The following is a 24,260-nucleotide window of genomic DNA, read 5'->3' on the forward strand; positions in this document are numbered from 1 at the left end:
ATAAATTAATTAAGGAAAAATTGAATTGTACATGATTAGGGATCTTCTGGGGACTTTCGTAATTTGGAAAATAGTGAAAGAAAATGAAAATGCATAAAAATCAGTTTTCTTAGGGCGCCTGGGTGGCTCAGTGGGTTAAAGCCTCTGCCTTCCGCTCAGGTCATGGTCCCAGGGTCCTGGGATCGAGCCCTGCATTGGGCTCTCTGCTCAGCAGGGAGCCTGCTTCCTCCTCTCTCTCTGCCTGCCTCTCTGCCTGCTTATGATCTCTGTCTGTCAAATAAATAAATAAAATCTTTAAAAAAAAATCAGTTTTCTTAAATCTTCAGATTCTGGGCGATTTGCTTTTTCAATAACAAAATCCTTTGCCATGCCAGCTGTGGTTAAAAGAATACAAAATAAGGAGTAAACATCAACATGTATGATACAGTGCTGCAAAAGCAAAAATTGTAAGGTAAATGATGAGAAATCGGCCCGTTGAAGCCAGGTACCAGGTAACTCACAAGGCAAACTGCACATAATACCGCACAGCCAAAGGTAGCAGGTGGCAGAGCTTTAACACAGCTCCTGAACCCCAGGGGATGTACAAGAGCTGTGTCCCCTGCACAGGACAATCAGCCTTCCAGCTCTTCATCCTTTCCAAGAAAGCTGACATTTTTACTTTTCACAGCATTTTCAAATCAGAATGATCAAGACAGAAATTTTGGCTATCAGGAATGGAGAGACTGGCTAGTGAAATGAAGGAGCTCGTGATGAAGATGACTGTTGCCTGGACAGACTTTTTCTTTAATTTTTCTGTTTTTTTAAAGAAGTATGCACCCCCTGGAATTTAAATTGTTGATCTCCTCCACGTGTTACCAGAAAGAAATGTCCTTCCTTAGACCAGTAGGCATTTTCAGGAATTTCTTTAAATTCCCTCTGCATCTCTGGATTTCTGAGATTCTGGTTCTCCTGCTCACTCGGATTGGGGCGCAGGAGTTCGGTACCCTGCGTAGCAATGAAAATGGGAAGGGATCCCCAACTCCCGGAGTGACTGAGGCTCGGGCACTTAGCCCCTCCTTCTTCCGAGCCCCGCCTCCCCGCGGGGCGAATCCTATAAAACCATGGTCCACAGGGTCCCTACTGCACGTCTCGGATTAGTCCGACTTCCAGATCGACTGGATCGCACGCCCCTTTGCCGGAGCAGAGCCTGTCCGAGCCATGTCCCAGGGGCTGTACCACGAGGAGTTCGCCCGAGCTGGCAAGCAGGCGGGGCTGCAGGTCTGGCGGGTCGAGAAGCTCGAGCTCGTGCCGGTGCCCCAGAACGCTTACGGCGACTTCTACGTCGGGGATGCCTACCTGGTGCTGCACACCGTCAAGGCGGGCCAGGGCTTCACCTATCGCCTGCACTTCTGGCTGGGTAAGGGAGCGCAGGCAGGGCGGGGAGGGGCGAGGCCGCAGGAGGCTGAGACTGGCAGGCTGGAGGGCGAGTGGGGTCCGGGGAGAGGGGAACCGCAAACGGGAAGGGCCTGGGGACCCGTCGAGTCTGTCGTGTCCCCTCCGGGCGGCCGTCTTTGGGAAGGCCACCTTCCCCACGCCAGAGTCCACTGTTGCAAACACCGCTGCAAACGCGGGGCGCAGAGCTGTCGGGAGCAATCTTACCCCACGGGCTTAGACCTCTGTTAGGGCGGTCTCACGGCCTTGGAGGCTGGTTTCTTCAGCTTCTGTCCGTTGCACCTTCCAGTTGGAAACCCCGCTCCTGCCCAGGGTCGCTGCTTAGCGCACCCTGGCTCTGGCCAAGTCCCGCTCACCTTCGACAAGTTCAGTCCTGATCTCCCTGTCAGGGAGGAGATGAAGTCAAACAAGTTTGTAGGCATCCTCCGCAGCTGGCGAGAAGTACTCCTCCACCCCATACACACCCCCGCCGCCCTTTTCTCTGGTTAATTTGTTTTTATTTTTTGCCCTTGGGCTCCAGTTTATATTTCTCCCCACATTGAGGCAGTTAATGCTCTGTGCGACTTTGAATCAGAATCCACTTGCTCCACACTGCTCACACAGCTGGCTAAAAGAAATTCCTGCTGGTCAGGATGTTGGCGACCCTGGATAGAAAAGAGAAAAAAAAAATGCAGATCTTGTTAATATAAATAAATAGCTTTATATGGTTTATGTATTAATTAAATGAGTTGCTTTATTCTAGTAGTTATTTTTATTATTACTACTTATCTATTTGAACAAGGACACAGTGTAAAACTAAACAGCTTCTCCAGCAGTAGTAATTATTTTGGGCAGCACTTGTGCCAGGTTGTCAGAATACTGGGCCTTGTGTGTTCTACTTTTCCACCTTCTACTTTTACTCGTCAACATCCTGAATGTCCAGCCTCTCCCTGTAAGATCCTGTGCCAGTGGGCACACCCGGTCTAACAACACGCCGATTATCCGAGACCTACGGCCTTCTTTTCAAACTGTTTGCCTCTCCTGGACTTTGAGTTTGTTATTTTTAGCTTTATTCCTGAGCCTGCCGGGAGACCACACAAAACCACACATATATATATGCATTTGGAAGTCATTGAAAAGCCATCATTTTTATTTCTAACTTTTGAAGATTTTAAGAAATGAAATGGCAGAAACCATTAAGAAGGGTTGTTCTCAATGGTGGTGAATACCTGAAAGAGACACTCCCAGTGAGAAATACAAAGAGGGAGATGGATTGTTTTTATTATAGCATTTGAAGTTAAAATTTTGTGCTTGCTTGACCAAAGTCAAGCAGAGTTCCAAACACATTTTGGTTTCCCAGTGTAGTGTCACTATTCTTATGATAAATAGTGATCTATTTACATTTTATACCAGAAATCACTGAAAGCTTAATGTAAAACCATGTTCATGAATGAATGATGCCAGATAGAATAGTAGTGTCCTCATCTTGGTCTCTCTATTTGGAATTTGGATCTAGAATGAATAAAAGTATCTCTCAAATGCCACATTTGTAATTTTGGTGAATTAAGAAGCGGAAGCACTGCGTATCTTGTTGTAGACAGCAGTTAAGTTTGTCAGAGGACTGCAAGAGGCTTTGGACACAGTTTGTGGGTTTTGTTTGTTTGTTTTTGGGGGGTGGTTATTCTGTAGGTTCTTTCTTACTCAAAGAAACTCACTCTTTAAATTTTTTTTTATGGTTTACAGATGCACATTAACTCCATTATTCATTTAGTGCTCACCAGTTTCGAAAACTATAATAGGAAATGCTTTGGGCAGAAACACTTCAGGCTTTTAAAGGTCTCCTAAAACTGAACTTAATAGTGTGTTAATTAATAAGTTAATTCATTCAGTAGTTATTCAATGTGCCTATCATTGTATAAGGCATTTTTGCATGTGAATAATTTATGGACTTTCTCTGAAAGTTTATAATCTCAAAGATACGATAAGACAAGCGATATAACACAGAACAGCTAAACGCTGTGAAAGACACAGTGTCTGTATTTATGGGGAAGCAGGGAAGGAGAGAAGCTTTGACAGAAAAGAGGAAAATGATAGTAATTGGAAGGATTTTGTCTAAGAGAGAATCATGGGGAGCATGGAAAAGTTTAGAGTAAAATGGTCCACTCGGCCTTTAGATGGAATTGTTCGACAGCTCTTCCTACTTTAGTTCCCTGAAGCAAGCTGGATTTCATCCAAAATCTTCTACCCTAAGACCTATATTTGGATGAGTTCATGAGAATTAATCAGAGAGGCAGATTGAGGAAAAGTTCCAAGAGGGAGAGCTGAAAGTTCAGGGGAAAGGAAGTCAACTAAAGGAAGTCAGTTGGAAGGAAGATGGAGGGGAATGAGGTTAGACTCAGACTGGGTTGGAGAAGTACCTGGATGAAAATCAAGAAGCAGGCCATGTAAGAGGAGGAAAGGGGAAGCAAGAAGCAGCAGAACAGAAAATAGAAGAGAGGAAGAGTCATCTTTCCTGCCCTCTCTCTCAGAGGCTTTCTATGATACCCTTGCATATCTCAGATGATTTCCTTTTACTATTTTTTCCTTTATTTATTTTACAAAGTAAGAATTTGTTGCATATAACTTAAAAGGTGTTGCACTGGCCCTTCCGTAAAAGCCATTTCAGTTCTGTACGGAGCAGTTTAGATGTACCCACTTCTGCTTCTCGTTACTTAGAGCCTCCTGTCTCTGAGCACAGATGGATGATAAAGCTACTCAGTCACATCCTGGACGTAAGCTACAAACACCCTCCCTCCTCATCTCTCTTTTCCAGTTTTAAATTTTACATAAATGTATTTGAGAGCAGTAAACATTTGTGGTATATCTAGTCTGTGCTAGGTTCTATGCAAGACACTGAGAATCCAAAGAATTGGGTTACAATATACAGTGTACAATTTAAGGAACTTATAATATATAAATAGGGCTGCTGAGGACGCTGAGAAACTGGATTTTTATACATTGCTTGGGGGAGAATATAAAGTGGTACAACCATTATGAAGAAGAGTTTGACAGTTTTTTTACAAAACTAAACTTGCGACTACCATATGACCCAGCAATCGCATTCATGGGCATTATTCCAGAGAAATGAAAATTTATATTCATGTAAAATCTTATACATGTCCATAGAAGCCTTATCTGAATAAGTGAAAACTTGATTTGGTCCAGATTTCCTTCCACAAGTGACTGATTAATCAAGTTGTGGCATATCTGTAACAGAGACTATTACTCAGCAAGAAAAAGGAACAAACTATTGATCCATACAACTCAGATGAATCCCCAGTAAATTATTCTGAGTGAAAAAGACCAATGCCAAAAGGTTTCATACTGTATGATCCCATTTATATAACATTTTTGAAATAACAAGTTTAAACTTGTTGTTATCAGAGGTTAAGGATGGGGTGGGGAGGGGGAGATGGGGTAGTTATAAAAAAGCAACATAAGGGATTTTTTTGATGATATAACTATATAGTATCTTGACTGGGATAATGAATATGTGAGTTTATAGGTGATTTAGAGAACTAACTGCACATTGATGAATACAAGGAAAATTGGGGGAATATGAGAAATGTAAGTGGATTGTGTCAATGTCAATATACTGGTTTTTGCATTCTGTGCTGCACTGTGCATCCATGCTCTTGCTTTAGTATATTGTGATATACCAGACTATACTCTAGTTTGAAAAATGTGATCATTGGAGGAAATTTGGTTCATCGATCTATGTCTCTCCTTCTACCAATACAACTCTGTGGTAATTACTATATCTATATAGTAAACCTTAATATCAGATAGAGTTATTCCTGTGATCTTATTTTTCTTTATCAAGATGTTTTAACTTTTTCGGGGACTGTGCCTTTTCATATAAATTTTACAATAAACAAATAACCCATAATAAACCTTCCTATGATTTTTATAGGAATAGTGTTAAACTTGTGGATCAACTCGGGGAAAATTGACATCTTTATTATATTGTTTCTTACAGTCCATGAAAATTATACCTTTTATTTTTTTTGAACACTGTGTCTTTATATTTATTAAGGTCTTTGCTTTTTTTTTTAATTAACATTCTATAACTTTTAGCATGTAGATCATGTACCTGTCATCACATCCGTAAAACAACTTTGGAAAATTTTCCACATATGTACAAATAAAATGTAAAGCAACAAAATATAAAATAACATAACACAAAAGAACATATCATAACTTGAAAGACATTAGTACAAGATATCAGAAAAGGGAAAATAAATGAAGTCATAAGCAGAATTCATAGAGCAAATGCATATGAGTCTGAACATTGCTAAATTGCATCATGATACTGAATTGCATTCTAGTTTTCACATTCAAAAGCTGGTATTGACTTCTTTAGGATCTTTCAACTTCTTTAGAACAAGGATTCTGGCTTATTCAAGCTGATATTCCTTAGTCCAGCTCAGTACACAAGCATCAAAAGATGATAGCATAATTTAATTAACTTAATTCCAGTTCGCTCATTAATTGCATGCCTGTCCATTTACATCCATCTAAAGAAATCTGTGTTTCAACTTGTGCTCAAGTAAGAATGTTTATGTCAAACACATTATGCTTAATGCTTTTGATATTAACCTTGATTTAAAGTTCCCTCTTAAAACATCTCTGTGCAAATCTACATCTGTATCCTTATTTGTATTTTCATTTATAGATGGGAAAGTGGGCAGAATGTTCTTTCCGACTGCAAAGTTGTATAGGTGTTGTGTTTTTTTTTCCTTTGACCACAACAAGTTTGCAAAATTGATACTATGTCAAATACTCCTACAGCTAGTGGACTTTTTTTTGCTGAGACAATAAATTGCTACACAGGTTCTCTTTGAGAGTAAGAGAGGAATGTAAAGAAATCCAATTCTTTCATTAATATAGCTATTTCCCTTTCTTCAGCTTTGGTTAGTGCTCTCAGTTGGAGTTTCCTGTGAACTGTAGTTTTATTACGACTTCTAAATTTTCTACATCAGTTACTCGTGGAAGAAAATAGCATAACCTAATCACCACAACATGTTACTGCTGATTAGAGTCTGAGTATTAAAAAACTATTGATTCGTGTTGTAGTTTCTAAGAACCTATGCTCCAGAATCACAGAAACCTGCCTCTGTGTCATGTTCTACCAAAGGTCAACTTTATGAAGTTACTTGGCCTGTCGAAGCCTTTACTGCTTCTATTGTAGATGGTAGAAAATATTTTTGCTGCATGCGTTTGCGAAGATTAAATGAGATCATCCATGTAAACCACTAGCACAGTATGTGGCCCATATCAAGGATATTATAAATGTATAAATGTTGGCTGTTATTATTTCTAGAATAATTTATGATTTTTACACAGCTCAGACGCAGTAAGGGTTTTGAAGTGTGCTTTCTAAAATTTGAGTTTTGTCAGGGCTGGCTCAGGTCCCTGTGTATGCAGAAGATGCCAGTTCTGGAGGATTGCTTTTTTTACCTGAGTGAGGTTGCCCGAATGGGATTTATTCTAGAATTGTGAAAATTAAATGTGTGTTGTGTGTTAAATTCTTGGGTTAATAATACCTACATTCACATTCAACGGATGTTAGGATCTTTCTCTTACCCTGCCTTTTCCACTTAGAGAATATAATCTTACAACCAATAAGCTAATGAAGTGAGGGCCCTAAGACTTAAAAATAGGGATAAGGTCAAGTGATGTTCATTTTCCCATTCTAAAAACCACTTGCTTTTCTAAAGCTATTTATCTGTGGCCTATGATGTTCATATTCCTTACAGATATTAACATATTAGCAGACTGATGCTAATAAAGGCTAAAACAATTGGAAAACATTCTCATAGTCTGCTCTGATTAACAAATGAATCTGCATCCTACTAGAATATAGTGCTATATCTTCTCGAACATATACAGACATCAGTGTTGTGTGTGTGTGGATTTTTTTTAAAGATTTATTTATTTATTTATTTATTTTAGAGAGAGATAGAAGGAGGGAGAGAGATGGGCCCAAGCAGACTCTGCATGGAACATGGAGCCCAATATGGGGTTCCATCCCATGACCCTGAAATCATGACCTGAGGGAAACCAAGTCATACGCTTAACCGACTGCGCCCCCAGGCGCCCCCAGAGGTGCTTCTTTTAAACAGTTCTTTTAAAAGAATTGAAAAGCAAGGGGCACCTGGGTGGCTCTGCCTTTGGCTCAGGTCATGATCCCAGGGTCCTGGGATCGAGCCCCACATCAGGCTCTCTGCTTATCGGGGAGCCTGCTTCCTCTTCTCTCTCTCTCTGCCTGCCTCTCTGCCTACTTGTGATCTCTGTCTGTCAAATAAATAAATAAATAAATAATCTTTAAAAAAAGAATTGAAAAATAAGAACAAAGCAATTCTTGTAGCTATTAACACAATAATATTTTATATTACAACATTTCTGTCAAAAGATTGTTCTGCTGAAAATGATTTATTGTGTTGATGTAGATATAATTCAAGAAATTCAAGGAAAATTTCAGAGCTTTTCATATAAAAAATTCTGTCTTAGTCATTTTCCTTGCTTGATAATGAATTGCTGTCTTTTGCTGTTTCAGGAAAGGAGTGTACTCAGGATGAAAGCACAGCAGCTGCCATCTTTACTGTTCAGATGGATGACTATTTGGGTGGCAAGCCAGTGCAGAGTAGAGAACTTCAAGGCTATGAATCTACTGACTTTGTTGGCTATTTCAAAGGAGGTCTGAAATACAAGGTATTACATTTGAACTATTTCCATTATGACGCCCTTTCTCTTCCTATCCATGTCTTCAGAGAAGGAAAGTTCATTAAGGACAGGGTTTTTTGTTTTATTTTTGTATCAATCTGTTTTGTTTACTGATGATATATTTCAGAACCTGCTGGATACAGAGTAGGTGCTCAATATGTGTTTATGGAACATGGATGTAAAATGTGAAACGTTCTGGGTTGATTTCATTTAATATGTTAATTTTTAATAAAGTTAAGAACTTTCAGTAATGTTGTCACAAGAAAGCCCTTTAAAATTTTGTGGAATTCTTTCAATAATTAAATATTGGGAACTTGGGTATTCGCAATTTTTGTTAATGCCATTCTAGAGAACCTCTGAAGTTGCTGCATTTGACCCAAGACTTGGGAATCTCAATTGTTCTAGAATATCGTGATGCAATATTTGTAACATTTATAATTCCAGTTACTAGAAAAGACTATATACACATCTTCCAAATCATGTGGTTTGGTCTTGGAAATGATGCAAATAAAGTGAACCATTGAGTTAAATATATGTGTGGTTCAGCCTCACCAAGTCAAGTATACCTACACTGCTATATACACGTGCACACAATTTATGTATTTTGGCCTGAAACACTAATCATTAACTGGCTTTCCTTCTGGGAGAAAAAGAAGTGAAAACAAGGTAAGTAGCTCCCTTCTTTTAAGGCAACCTTCAACAAAATATATTACCTTCTATGGTAATAGACCCTTTATGGAACTGGCCACCCTTCATGATCTCCCCTGCCTCCAAGAATGTTCAGTTACCATGTGAGAAATACCTCCCTTGACAAACTTTTTGGTAGCAATCCTTTTCAAAACCAGACACACTCCAGTGGGTCTTCTGCAGACTCCACCACCTTAACCTTTGAGCCTGTTAGCTTACTGAAGACCTAAGACCTCAGAGCTAAACTAGAATTCTGAATATATATTAAATTTATCTACTACAATAGTAGGGTTTATTTATACTTTTGCCTAATCAGAGCCTTAGCGAATATTTTGTGATGTCTGTTGAGATGAGGATAAACACTCATAAGTCCCCTTCTCTCTTGAAGTGATTTTTTTTCACTCTAGGTTATAAACAACCCTAAATAGGAAATAATGTGTGACTTCTCATTTTATTTAATGCATGTGAGTTCCTACAGTTTATGTCAAATGATTCTCAAACTTCCTTTATGCCAATGAAACAACATTTTGAATAAGCTGGGTCTTACAGTTACTCAAAGCATGTAATAGGACGTCATCTCGGTTATGAACCCATTTCTGTTCCATATGACTTGTTTACCTCAGGCAAGTATGTAAGCTTTCTGTGCTTAGTTTCCTCAAATATATAGTGGATATAACAACAGCTTCCTCATATAGGTTTTATAAGGATTAGGATCAAAGTAAATAATAAAATACGTATATAGTGCATATACAGTTAGTAGGAACTTGTGATATTATTAATCCTTCTGGCTATCAGCAGGACCTCTGAAATCAAACTTCCAAATATATATTTAAAAGTGAACATGAACAAGAAATTTTACAGTTATAAAGTAAGTATCTTCTAATTATCAAGATCAAAATTATTTAAAAATCAGCATTTTTTGGTAAGAGGATATGTGCAAATGAAGGTCAAATTTATCAGCAAAAAAATCTGCTCACTGTCTTATCATTAGTGACATTGAGCAGATGACAATGTGTGCAGTTGCAAAATACTTGATAAGAAATGTGGAAGCAAAGATAATTTTCCACCCAGAATAGCAAAGACTATTTATTTAAAGATATTATTTATTAATTTTGAGAGAGAAGTAGAGAGAGAGAATACAACTGGGGGGAGGGGCAGAGACAGAGGGAGAGAGAGAATCTCAACCAAACTCCATGTTGAGCTCAGAGCCTGACACCAGGCTCAATCTCACGACCCTGAGATCATGACCTGAGCTGAAATCAAGAGTCACATGCTTAACCAACTAATCTACCCAGGTACCCCAGAATGGCAAAGACTATTATGTTGTACTTAATTTCATACTTACAAGAATGTGCTAAGCACTTCATGTATATTATCTCATTTCATCTAAATAACACTGGTGGTGCAGTTTCTATCATTGTCACCCTATTAAGATAAGTGAACAAAAGCTTTGAGAAATTATGTAACTTAACAAGGTCTAATAGTGGATATGTGACTGGATGACCATCTAACTTCAGTGCCTAAACTGGTAATCACTATACTATGATGCTCTCAGTCTAAATAAATGGCTCAAATATCAAGGTGAATTGTTTTATTTAAGATTACTCTATGAAACAGGGTATCGTGTCTGTTTGGGATGGACACAATTTGACAAAGCCTACCATTACCAAGACAGCAACAGCCATATTAGGTTGCTGTGTTTAAGGTAAAGATTCAGCGAGGCAACATTAAGACCATCTTCTCATGTCATTTAATTGACCCGAGGTTTCTTTTCTTTTCTTTTCTTTTTTTTAAAAAGATTTTATTTATTTACTTGACAGAGAGAGATCACAAGTAGGCAGAGAGGCAGGCAGAGAGAGAGAGGAGGAAGCAGGCTCCCTGCCGAGCAGAGAGCCCGATTCGGGACTCGATCCCAGGACGCTGAGATCATGACCTGAGCCGAAGGCAGCGGCTTAACCCACTGAGTCACCCAGGCACCCCCGAGGTTTCTTTTTATGAGGCTTTTTAGGCTGGGGGAGTTCTAGAGGAGTAATATTTACCACTACTTCCTTTTTTTTTTCTTTTTCTTTTTAAAGATCTTATTTATTTACTTCTCAGAGAGAGAGAGAGCGGCAGGCAGAGGGAGAGGAAGAAGCAGGCTTCCCACTGAGCAGGGAGTCCGACTTGGGGTTCTATTCCAGGACCCTGAGGTAATGACCTGAGCCAAAGGCAGACACTTAACCAACTGAGCCACCCAGGTGTCGCTTACCACTACTTCCTTATATTAAATCTCTTTCCCAAGCTCAGTAAGACCTGGCTCTCAGCCATGATTGTAAATAGCAACTGTCAAACATCCATCAGCCAGCAAAACTGTGTTAATAGTGTCAATGATTTAAAGGATCATCCACTTTGCTTTCATTCTGCTGTGCGAAGGTAGAAAGAGACTGGGAGTTTCTAGGGTTAATTCAAACACTATTCCAGAAATACTTACTATGAAATACCAACATATATGAAGCTTACAGTTTTTCTTTTTGCCTTTTTACATCAAATTTTATTAAGACAAAATTAATTTTTAAAATACTGTTAAAGAGGCACCTGGGTGCCTCAGTGGGTTAAAGCTTCTGCCTTTGGCTCAGGTCATGATCCCAGGGTCCTGGGATCGAGTCCGCATTGAGCTCTCTGCTCAGTAGGAATCAGTGGGGATCAGTCCCCCTCTCTCTCTGCCTGCTTCTCTGCCTAATTGTGATCTCTGTCTGTCAAATAAATAAAATTTTTTAAAAATAGTGTTAAATGTTAAATATATCACTCTGTGATATGTATATCACTATATGGCAGTAGCTTAAATGTTATATAAGTATCCTCAGTCTGTTTTATATTTTGTAACATTTTTCAGATCACAATGTTCTTACACTGTTTATCAGATCACAAGGTACTTATTTTTTTAAAAAGTGAAATGGCCAAAAACAGTAATATGTGGATGAAAACTTGTGTTTATTTTTATTGTATAATATTTTGTTTATTTATGGCAACCTTGATAAAATTATGGACTGAGAAATTATTATATATTACATAAAATTTGTGGTTACAATTGTCCTGAAGTCAACTTTTAGCTTATAGTAATAAAGCCTTTCTATTCATGAAGGTCTTTTTTCTGGAGAATGGTGGTAATTTAAAGTCAGTGGAAATTTTGGGACATCTGAGTGGCTGAGCTGGTTGTGTCTGCCTTCAACTTTGGTGGTGATGCTAGGGTCCTGGGATTGATTTCTGCATTGGGCTTCTTGCTCAGTGGGGAGCCAGCTTCTCCCTCTGCCTGCCATTGCTTGTGTGCTCTCTCTGACAAATAAGTAAATAACTTAAAAAAAAAAAAAGTCAGTGGAAATTTCAAACATGTCCTAATGATTACATAGGCAGCTTAATGTCTTTCTTTGGATTTATTATGTACGTTTATGAATAAACTTTTTAAGAATATTTTACTTGTTTGAGAGAGAGAGCATGCACAGGGAGAGGAGCAGAGGGAGAGGGACAAGCAGACCCCCACGCTGAGCATGGAGCCCGATTTGGGGCTCAGTTTCATGACCCTAAGACCATGACCTGGGCTAAAAGGAAGAGTCATATGCTTAATCATTTTATAGGTTTCTTATACTGCTAATTTTCTTATCATATTAATATAGGAGGCCTTTGAGCAATAAAAGTGATTTGCTAACACTGCATCTTTATTATGCACGTTACCTCATAATTAATTGTGGAAATAAATAAAGTTTATAATTTCTAGCATTTAATTAAAGGAAAAAGTGAAAAGGTAAAAGCTGGTTTCAAAGAAGACAGGAAGATGTACTTGATATGGTTCATTATTTTCCTTAGTATTTTTAAATTGCATATAGTTTTGTTTTGTTTTCGGATATGCAACCAAATTTAGGGTATAAATACTCGGGCCTGGCATAGAAAGAAAAAAGAGAGAGGGAGAGAAAGAAAGAAGGGACAGAAATAAGGAAAAACAATTTTTGTAATGTTAAAACAAAGATCATCAATGGGATCCACCCATCCCTGGCCAGGACTCAACTCCACTTCTGTGTCCTAACCCTGTGTGGGCCATGGGGGTTTGGGGGTGGCTAGTTCTCTCCTCACTTGCTCTTGTTACCTCTGACTCTCCTCTACTCTCCTGTCTTTTTCTTCCTAGAAATCTTGTCCGCCTCTCACTTAACTGGTTTTAGAATCATTCATTCCCCAAGAACACGAGCTACTGCTTCTTTTCAGTTATGTCCCAGGTTTTGTCCACTGAAGGTTCTTAGTAAATACTTCCGATGTTAAATTGAATGACTAAAACAGGAAGAGCAAAAGGCCTTAAAAGAAAAAAAAAAAAAGTGTTAATTTTCCAAGGTCTTCTCTTCTGCATACTTAATGTTTCACATGCCATTAGGTGGCTATTTTGTCTTGGCCTGACACGCAGTGTAGGCATGTACACCTGTGGTTTTATATGTTTTTGTATCTCGTTAGAAACCTCATCTGTTTTTGCTTTGTTTTCTGTCTAACCCCCCCACTGACCAGGCTGGAGGCGTGGCGTCTGGACTGAATCATGTTCTCACAAATGACTTGACCGCTAAGAGGCTCCTGCATGTGAAGGGTCGGAGAGTGGTCAGGGCTACGGAAGTTCCCCTTAGCTGGGACAGTTTCAACAAGGGCGACTGCTTCATCATTGACCTTGGCACAGTAAGTGTTACACACACGGCAGACGTCTAAAGGAGAGCGATTTGTCTTCAGATAAAATCAGACGTATGTGCTGGGGAAGATAATCCCGTTTTCTGCACATGGGGAGGAGGTCATGTTTATGTGAGAGGCAATCATATCATATGACGAACTGGCAAGTACTGAAATCATACAAAGTGAGACTTCAAAGTTTTTATTCTCTTTGATAGGTTTAGAATGGAGTAGTGATTTAGTTCTTCCTACCATAGAACACACATTGAATCATTTTTAATATATCTACCCTTCTGTCTGAACAGAGCTTCCACTAATTATTTTTGTCCTTAATTGGGTGTGGGAAAACATTTTTTCAGGGACAAATTAATTCCCCCAGAAAGCAAAGTTTCTAGGATTTCAGATGGCGATAGGATGAGTCTAAACAGCCTCCCTGAGGAGATTTTAGGGGATATTTTGGGACACATATCACACATATACTACACCATACTATTTCATAGTTTTTAACTATTTTAGAATATTAAAAGACAAGTATGAATATCAAGTATCATCTTAAAGGGATGGGCATTATCTGACTTAGGTTTTTATTTTTTCAGGATAAGAGGCCCCTCTAAGTTCAGGTATACTTATTAATAATTATTTTTTAAAGATTTTATTTATTTATTTTGAGAGAGAGAGGGAGAGAGTACAAGGGGGAGGGGCAGACAAAGAAGCAGACTCCCTGCTGAGCAGGGAGCTGGATACAGGGCTCCATCCCAGGACCCTGAGATCATAATGTGAGCTGAAGGCAGACGCTTAACCAACTGAGCCACCCAGGCACCCCGAATCATTATTATCTTGAAAAGAAGTATTGCAAGGTCTTGTGCTAGACTTTAGAAGGTGGGATTAAGTTGGGTCTTTTAAACTTTGTATAAAGAATAAAAGGCATTTTCTACCATTGCAAACCCATGGGCAAAGCAGAGAAGGCAGGAGAGCCCTGAGCATTTATGATCCCCTTCTTATTAAGCCATATACATCAGCATCCTCCTCATCATCACAAACCTTTCTGCACTCAGCATTGTACAGAGACCTGCTCTGACCTGTGATGCTTCAGTTAGCCTGAGGCTTGCACAGTCTGTGGAATTTCCTCCCAGTGCAGAGCCAGTGAACGGTGAAGCCAGGATTCAGCCCTGAGGATATCTGATTCCTACCTGAGCATTTTATTTTACTGCCTCTTCATGGACAATATTTGGGGGGAAGCCAAAAGAGTTTATACCACCTGCATGGAGAAGGAACACTAAGGATTTTGAAAATGAAGCCACACAGTCAAGGTTCTGTAAAGGCAATATTAATTTAGAGATTAACTTAGAGATAACACAGAGATTAAGTGTGCAAGGTTATAAATCATTTGGAAAATGGACCCAAGCTATAAACTTAATGGGTTTCCCTCAGTTAGGATATACCTGTAGTTTTATTACTGCTAGTGTATAATTTGACTATCTTGGATCACACCAGCTTGTGTGCACAGTCGCCATCATTCTATTAATAACGTCCAAAGTACATTTCTCAGTGTCACACTTACACATCTGCACCCCAGATGGCAGTACCACTGCCCTGAACCTCACTGTGAATTTCTTGGAAGAGCCCTTTTCAATTTTAATCGGTAATCCATTCTCCTAACTGGCTTCTCCTAACATTTTTATAGCTCTTTGTCCCTTGATAATTTAGGAAGTGTTTTGACATATAAGATAGCTTTTTTCATATTAAAAAGAGACCTCAGTTTTCATCCAAGCTGAGCTTAATCAACCTATAAAAGTTGGATATTTGATTAGATGATCTCTGGGGCCCCTAAACAGAAGAGACCCTTCTAATTGGTCATGTAATTCCCTACTGCCGTTACGTGAACATAATTCTTTCTTAAAATAACTTTCATGTGTAATGTAATTGCTTCACATATGCAATCATCTTTTTAATTACCACGAATAGCTTCCAGTTCATCTTTCTAACTATCTAATCTTTAACCTTGAGTAGTCATTAACTGCTCTGAAGCCTTAACTTCCTCATTTATTGTTTTCATCTTGACTCTGATTTCTGATGGTACTTCTAACCTTGGCTGACTATGATTCAGTCTCCCCTGACACAGAGTCACATCTGGAAATGAAAGTTGTCATCATGGTTTCCACAAGAGACAAAAAGCCGTAGAGGGTGGGAGCAAGTCACTTACAATAATGCAGGCTGAGTGGTAACCTGGGGTTTTCTCTTCTTTTTTTTTTTTTTTTAAAGATTTTATTTATTTATTTGACAGACAAAGATCACAAGTAGACAGAGAGGCAGATAGAGAGAGAGGGGGAAGCAGGCTCCCTACTGAGCAGAGAGCCCGATGCAGGCCTCGATCCCAAGACCCTGAGATCATGACCTGAGCCAAAGGCAGAGGCTTTAAACCACTGAGCCACCCAGGTGCCCAGGTTTTCTGTTCTTAATTTACATTCTTTTCACTACTCTAAGCTAACTTGGTGGGATATCCGATGGTATGGTTCTACAGCAGAGTATCTTGCAACAGTTTCCGAATCTGCTCAATTCAGAATTATGTCTAATCTAGTTTAGAATCTTCTCAAAGTTGTATTGTTAATGAAATCATTTATTATTTTGTTGAACAAGTATGGAGCTTCTACATGGGTTAGATAGTTGGGTGCTGTGGCAGGCGAATGGTAGTTCCAGTGACATATTCTGTCTTCCCATGGGTAATATCTGCTATGGGAGTATGGCCCATAAGTACAGGCTCAGACAGAGCCTCTATTATGAGGACAGAGCCTCTATTATGAGATTCAAGGAAATTATCTGTTTAATAGTAAATTATCTTTATTTTATAGAGTTAATTACCTTTAATGACTTTCAGGTTGTCTCCTGCTCTCATGCCTGATTAGAGACATTTTGAATGATTTTGTTTCAGAGATAGTTGATTGTCTCTTATGTTGTAGAAGTACACCATACCCCAGAGAGATACCCTGGTAGGAATCAAGCAGTACTACATATACTCTCATTTATTTGCATGATCTCTTTTTATGTTACTAATCTTTAACCAGTTGGTATGTTGTTAATGATTTCTGAATGGCGATAAGATCTTGCAATTACCTCGGAGACTGTATTTTTGGGATATGTCACAGTAAACAAAGAAGGACATGGGACCAAAATTTTCTCTACCAATAAAATCTTAATGGTTTCATGATTTCAAAATTACCTTCTTCATTAGACAGTACAAAAAGAAGCCAGTGTAATTTCTTCAAGTTTGTTGCATTATCCAGGTATGAAAAAAGTAGGTTGGACCTCTAAAGTTCTCATCCATCTAGAGCCAGCTGGCCAAAACTAAGGTTATAGACATAACCAAATCCTATATTTTGATTTGATTTTAGGAAGTCAAGTTTTTTGATCAGCAATCACTATTGTTAATATGATATGCCATATACCTTTGAAACATATGCTATTAGAGGATTTGAGACTACTGTAAGTATTTCTTGATATGACCATGTAACCACCTCCATCAAAAGCACAAGATTATAAAATTCCCTATTTAATCACTTTGAATGTTAAGAAATTATCAACATTGTAAAGGATGATTTGGATGAGCTATCTTATATTTAGTATATTCACAGAAAATAATATGGGACATGGCTAGATCTTAGCAATTTGGAATTTACTGAATCTTTGAACTGTGAATTTTAATGTTGGTGAATTTATCAATCATCATTTTCCCACTATTTTTAAGGCTATGAGGTGGTTGAAGTAGTTGTAGAAATGGCTAACACAATCATATCTAAATATATTACAACAAAACCATCAGTAACTACAGAATGTGGATGATAATGGAAAGAATCCATAATTTCAAAGTTGGGATCTGGAACTAACTCTTTTAGAAATATGTGTCAGAGCCAACCACTAGGGGAGAGTTGGATTTCACAGGAGGAGGAATTTCTGCGGTTGAGTTACTAATTGTGCTGTTACAGGGCATGTTCCATTTCCTTGTTAACTTGTTTGGTCAGTTATGCAGCCTTGCCCCACTCGCCTTGTTCTTTATAACCTATTGCCCCCTCTTTCACTGTTCCCTCCTGCTGCTCTGAAACAGCAGTCTGCACTTCCGCATTTACCGTTGGGTCCACAGCCCTCTTTTTCTGACTTTCACTCCCACCATTTCTTTGAAATGTTCATCCTATTGGAGCAATGGCTTCTGCTAAATCCAGGGGACACTTTGTTCCTTATCTACTCCAACTGACACTGTTGATTACTCCCTTTTATTTCAGCCTCACTCCCTCCCACCCCTGGCTTCCTGCTTTTCCTCCCTTTCAAGCTATTCTTTCTCATTCTTCTTCACAGGGTCTGCCCACCCCCTCATGTTTGTTTGTTTGTTTGTTTTTAAGGATTTCACTTTTGATCATTGTCTCTTTATACATTCTTCCTGAGCAAACTTGCCCTCACCCAAAGCTTCAACTATTCATCCACTGGTAAATCTCAATTTTATAGTCTCACTCAAACTCTTACCTGAGATCTATGTCAGCATTTCAGACTATCTCCCAGATATTTCTCGTGTGTATCACAAGAACCTCAAACTCAACAAGTCTAAAAATGGAACTCATTAACTTCACCATCTCATTCCAAAATGGTTTCTCCTCTTACTGTTCTTACCTTGTTGAATGGAGCTACCCATCTTTCAGACCTCAAACTTCAAATCTTAAAGTCATTGAGATGACTTCTCTCAGGGGCTTTACATTCAATTGCTCACTGGACCTACTCTCTTCTACCTCTTGAGTGTCTCCTGAATCCTTCCCATACTCTTTATCACTGTGATACTATCTCATTGTCCTTGCACATGACACTTTCCCTCAAGTCACCATGCTTTTGCTTTGCACACATTGTTTCCTTTGCCTAAGATCCACTCTTGCTCTGCATCACTTTTCTGGTAAGTGTCTGATATCATCTCATCCTTAAATATTCAACTCTGATATTGCTCCGTTTATGATGTATTTCTTGGCCTCTTCCTCCCTCTTTCCCCTGTCCCACCTCACACCCCTGGAAAATTAAACAAGCCTCTATCTCCTATTTCTTATCAGCTTGCAGACTTGTCTTGCCATTTTCCACATTTCCTGTCCCTTCATTTATCAACCTCACTCACTCACTTTGTCCTTATTAGAAAGCCCAGAACTTAGAGTCACTCAACAAATGTACAGTCTCATGCAGTCATGTGGATAGAGATATAATTTTCTTTTTTTTCACCTTTACCTCAACCTGAGTTCATAGTTAAGCTTCTGTTTCTTTTTTATTTTTATTTTATTTTATTTTTTCAGTGTCAAGCTTCTATTTCCACAGAAGCATTAAAAATAAAATAGTCTTGTCCTATAAGGTGAACCTTGTTTCTCATGAAAGCAAATCAGACCTATCTACCCACCCCCTTTCCTATCCCCCAGGTATAGAGGGTGTGTATGTGTGATATTATGGCCTGGGGATGGGGGACCGGGTTGAGACTGGAAGTGAGTCTGGTTTGCAGTGTTTAGCCCTCATTCCTCTCTAACATTCATTGAGACTTTGCCATTTCATTCGTTCTTGAGCTCTGGGCTTTGAACTTTGGCCTCTGTCCCAAGATGGTTCCTGGAAAATATCTATGGCCTTACTTTGGTCTTTTGTTATCTTACCCTTTCTGGTTCCGTCAGCCATTATAGTAGCCCCTCTGGAAGTCTGCCTTATTTTTCCCATACCACATGCTTTTGTGGGGATACTGTACCCACATTGTACCCGTGTTCATTGGTCTGACTGCGTGGACACTGTCTGCAGTTGTTTCTACTCTAATGTTCAAGGTCATGGATGAATATATCACAAATGGGTTGGAGGGGAATGCACTAAGCTCTTGTCAGAAATTCACTGCATCTGATCAAGTTTCCTAGTTCTCTTGTAATCCCCATACTCTTCTCTTCTTGGACCTGACCAACCAATCTCATACTATTTCACGGTGTTAACCCCTAAGGCCAAGACTCTGGTTCCTGATATGCAAAACCAATTTTCTGTAAATTGTTTACAAACTTAAAAATGTACAGACTTAAAAATTTACAGACTTAAAAATGTTCATTTAAGAACAACAACAACAACAAAATGAGCAAAGTCTTCTTTGTTCTGGGTAAATTTGTCATTATCTGAAAGTAATCCATTTTACTAGTTTTATAAGGAGAAAGCCTTGAGGCAATAAGAAAAGATAATGGGAAAAATAAATCTAGTGTTAAATCTCTAAAATTTACCCTTCAACAGAAGTAGGGATGAATGGTATTTACTGTGCAGTTGGTGTGTGCTGGATGCTACAGTATAAAGATGGAAACCAGATAGTCATTGACTGGCAGGTGCTGTCAAATGGTGAGAGGCACAGACACATACACAGCTTGGAGTGTGATGAGGTAGAAGGAGGGACTGGAACGGAGACGCACACATTACTATTAGAGAATGGATGAGGATACTAGGAAAGACTGCTCTCAAGGTATTAGGATTTATGTTTTCATTCTTACAAGCTCACATTAGAATCCTTAGGGAGAGGTTTTTAAAATACTGTGTAATGTGACCCCTAAAGATTCTGATTTTAAAGTTTTGGGATGGGACTTTGTGTAAGTCCTTTTTCAGTTAAAATTAAGAACCATTTCAATATGGGAAAAGTCTAAAGGTGCTGGAAAATTCAGGGTTAATTACGTGTCTGAAGAAACCAGATCAGTTAAAAATAGTTAAGTCACCAATTTGTGTGGCTGCCAGAAGTTATTTTTGATGAAGTGTGACTGTAAAACTTCTTTGTTTCGCCAAATACTCGGAAGAGTATGGAGAACATAATTTCACCAACTCTCCTTATCACTACAAAAACAATGCTCCAGAAGCTGTCATCTGGTCTCAGAAAGTGACACCACTATCAGCAGCCAAGCTAGAGGGGTCCAAGTCATGGCGCTCTCTCCTTGTCCTCCAGTTTACACTCAAAGGGCGTTGTTGACCAATCCTGTAGGCTTTAACCTTCTAGCTATCCCTTGGTTCTTCTTTTTTCCATAGCCACTGCTCTGCCCTAGTTCACAGGCAATCTCTTCCTTTCCGTTCACCAAGCCCTTAGTGGCCATGCACAACCACTCCATTCATCTCCCATTCTTCAGTCAGAGGTGTTTTAAAAATACATATATGCATCATGGAATGATGTTGAGTTGCCTTGGCTTTGAACAACAAGATAGGATGTAAATAAACACTTGTTCATCTAAAAACACCCCAAAAAAGTCATGGTTTAAAGCTTATAAATAGGAAAAGGTAGATTCCTAGAGGTATCTCACAAGTCATTTATGGTGTTTAAGTTATGATTAGAGAGCCTCAGGCAAAGAGGATATCTGAACGAGCTTTTTTTTATATTTTGTTAACTCGATCTAAGGGAAAAGTAAGCACAGTAAAAATAAAGCCAGCAGAGGCAAGGGAGAGCAAGAGGTCTGGCCTCTCTTATGCTTTCATAAAACTGTAGATGTATTTAGAATAAACAACTGAGCAAAGGACAAAAGAGTAACAAGTTTATGCTGAATTCTTTGCACGTGTTATGAGTCAACATCACATGGGCTGTTCTGACTGTTCCTTTAAACTCAGCTTCTGAAATCTTGCTTCCCTTCAAGGGCATCGTTGAGCATTGTTTTATTTCTCCTCTTATTTCCTGCCCCCAAAGGAGGTTTGGCTGCACTTTGATGTTTTACTTGTTAACTCTGACCATGTAGTTTAAAGGAAATTTTAGAAACCTCTAGTCTGTCCCCAGTATGGTTGTTTCCATAAATACCACTCACTCCCTTATTGGTGGTCCAAACAGATTGCCCGTAACTGTTGTCTTTACTCCCTCATTTACTTTTCCAGTTATCCAGAGTAATTTTGTTTTCCTTTCCTAGTTTGTGTATTCAGAGTTAATTATAATTGGACAAACTTCAACTACAAGTTGTTCATGGGCAATTTGCACATCAGCAAATTTTGGCCAAAATTTAAGTGCATTTCATTCTGAATTGAATCGATCCTTCCATATTGACAGGGGGTTTTATGTCCCTTCCCCCAAAGAAGTATAACATTTAGTGTTGAATTGTTAAATTCTTTAGAATCTTAGAGTGTAAATAGTTGCCTCTGAAACCATGTTTGTTTTATCATTTTCAGGGTCTTAACTGCTTAAATCAGCTTTACCAAAGAATTTTTATCTAATTCCATCAAAGTATCATAAATAAAACAACTTATGTTTTACTATTTTAAATTTTACTTTTTTTCTTGTTGTTGTAATAGTATGCATCACCTGTTACACCAATTCGGGTATTTTTTTTTTTTAGCTCTGTGTCGTGTTCTTGGTTTTTTTTTAGTTCACTCCCTCCAAAAAACAGGGTAAGTTGAATTATGGGAGCGTTTTTCAAGCACAGGGCCAATGGAGCACAGAGTTTCCTTGTGCACAGAGCAAAGAAGTGGTCTTACCCAGCTACCTCTGAATAGAGTAAGTGTTGGTAGTGCAGCTTATTAATAGTACTATACACATTTATTTAGCACAGTAGAGCTTTGTTAAAATGAGATGTCCTAACTGACATGCTTAAATTCTGTTTAAAATCTAAACAGATTTTCTATTTAAAATCCAAAGCACGTTTTAATGTGTTGCTGCCATGATTGAATGAAATATATTTGCAGAAAAACTTAAGTAGCCTTGAAAAAAGAGGGTTTTTTAAATTAATATTAATCTTTAAACAATTCTGGCTTTGGGCAATTTATAATTAAAGTCCATTTTTTATTGTATTTCTTATCTGAATTCACCACTGAAAATTAAGTCTAGGAAATAAGATAATATGTCAGTTTTATAGAAAGAATAACACAAAATTAACTGAAAATAATAAAAGAGTAAGCATAGCACAAAGCATTAATTTTCATGCCCAATAAGAAACTTTCTTTTTAAGACTTTATCTATTTGACAGACAGAGATCACAAGTAAGCAAAGAGGCAAGCAGAGAGAGAGGAGGAAGCAGGCTCCCTGCTGAGCAGAGAGCCTGATGCGGGGCTTCAATCCTAGGACCCAGAGATCATGACCTGAGCCGAAGGCAGAGGCTTAACCCACTGAGCCACCCAGGCACCCCCCAATAAGAAACTTTCTTTAACACCTTTTTTAGTGACTGGGTCATCTTTGAGTTAAAAAGGAAAATTTTACTTCCAAACAGTTTATTTTTATGAGCATTTCCTAGATGTGTTTTTTGCTATTTAAAAATTTTTGTTATTGAAGTGTAGTTGACATACAATGTTATATTAGTTTCAGGTGTACAGCATAGTGATTTGAGGACTCCGTACATTGTACAGTGCTCACCACGATAGGTGTAGTTACCTTCTGTCGCCATACAACATGTATTACAATGTTAATGAGTATATTCCCTATGTTGTACTTTTCATTCCTGTGACTTCATTATACCTGGACGTTTGTACCTCTTAATTTCCTTCACCTATTTCATCCATGCCTCTCCCCTCTGACAACCACTAATTTGTTCTCTGTATTTCTGATTGTAGTTCTGGTATTTGTTTAGTTCTGGATTTTTTTCTTTCTTTTTTTTTTTTTTTTTAAGATTTAGATAAATTTAAGTGAAATCATGTATTTGTCTTTTCATTTTGTGCTAGTTTTCTTCACTGTGCAGAAGCTATTTAGTCTGATGTGGTCCCAGTTGTTCATTTTTGCTTTTTCTCCCCCTTGCCTGAAGAGACATATTTAGAAAAGTATTACTAAGGCTGATGTCCAAGAGGATCCCCCCTGTGATTTCCTTTAGGAATATAACGGTTTCAGGTCTTACATTTAGGTCTCTAATCTATTTTGAGTTCAGTTTTGTGTATGGTATAAGAAAGTTGTCCAGTTCTACACTTTTGCATGCAGTGGTCCAGTTTTCCTAACATGTTGAAGAGACTATGTTTTCCCCCGTGCATATTCTTGCCCCTTTTGTCATAGACTAATTGACTATATAAGCATAAGTTTATTTCTGGGCTCTCTGTTCTGTTCTATGTGTCTACTTCTGCACCTCATTCATTTTGATTACTGTAGCTTAGTAGTATATCTTGAAATCATGGATTGGGGTATCTCCAGCTTTGTTCTTTTTGCCATTTTTAAAGTAGAAACTGAGGTCCATCTGTAATGGTGAGGAATATTTTCTATAACTAAATTTATCTGTGAACTGATACTGCACATAAAAACTCCCAACCCAAGGTCATGTCATAGAAAATATTTGGGGATCCATGGACTACTGTAAAATTCTACATTAAATAATAATTATGTTCATCAAATTATTATCTGCAATTCTCTTCTAAACGCATTTGACCAAGCTAGCATAATGCTTAACAGAAGCTAATAAAATATAAGTGTGATTTTATATAATCTCTTTGAAGTCGATGAGAAGTCACTTACACAACTAGGTTAGGGAGAACACAGACATCTGTTGGACGATTAGATAAATGCACAGCAAATCAGTCATGTAAGTTACGAGTAAGTCTGAGAAATCTAGAGATCTAATCTGATCCAGTTCCTGTATTTCACTATAACATAGATATTAGAAGTTTGCTTTCTCAGACCCACTGAGAAAAGAATCATAGGCAGAATCTCATGGGATAAGATGGGAAAGAAACCTGAGCCAAGAGCCTAGGGGTACTGAGCAGAGAAGCACACTTGGCTGCACTGGGTCATTAGATGTTGCAGATCCTTTGCAAGTGCTCAGGTT

General features: G+C 38.5%; 1 protein-coding gene across 1 annotated transcript in view; it reads left to right on the forward strand.

Annotated features, from left to right (window-relative positions):
• Positions 1-1,095: 1,095 nt before the first annotated feature.
• SCIN (scinderin) overlaps positions 1,096-24,260 on the forward strand; it is a 75,947-nt gene continuing 52,782 nt past the window's right edge. The window contains exons 1-3 of the mRNA XM_059171248.1: positions 1,096-1,396; positions 8,009-8,163; positions 13,387-13,548. Coding sequence (XP_059027231.1) covers positions 1,198-1,396; positions 8,009-8,163; positions 13,387-13,548 — 516 coding nt within the window. The 5' untranslated portion in view covers positions 1,096-1,197. The remainder of the gene's footprint in view (positions 1,397-8,008; positions 8,164-13,386; positions 13,549-24,260) is intronic.

This window comes from Mustela lutreola, chromosome 4 (genome assembly GCF_030435805.1).
Source record: "Mustela lutreola isolate mMusLut2 chromosome 4, mMusLut2.pri, whole genome shotgun sequence".
NCBI lineage: Eukaryota > Metazoa > Chordata > Mammalia > Carnivora > Mustelidae > Mustela > Mustela lutreola.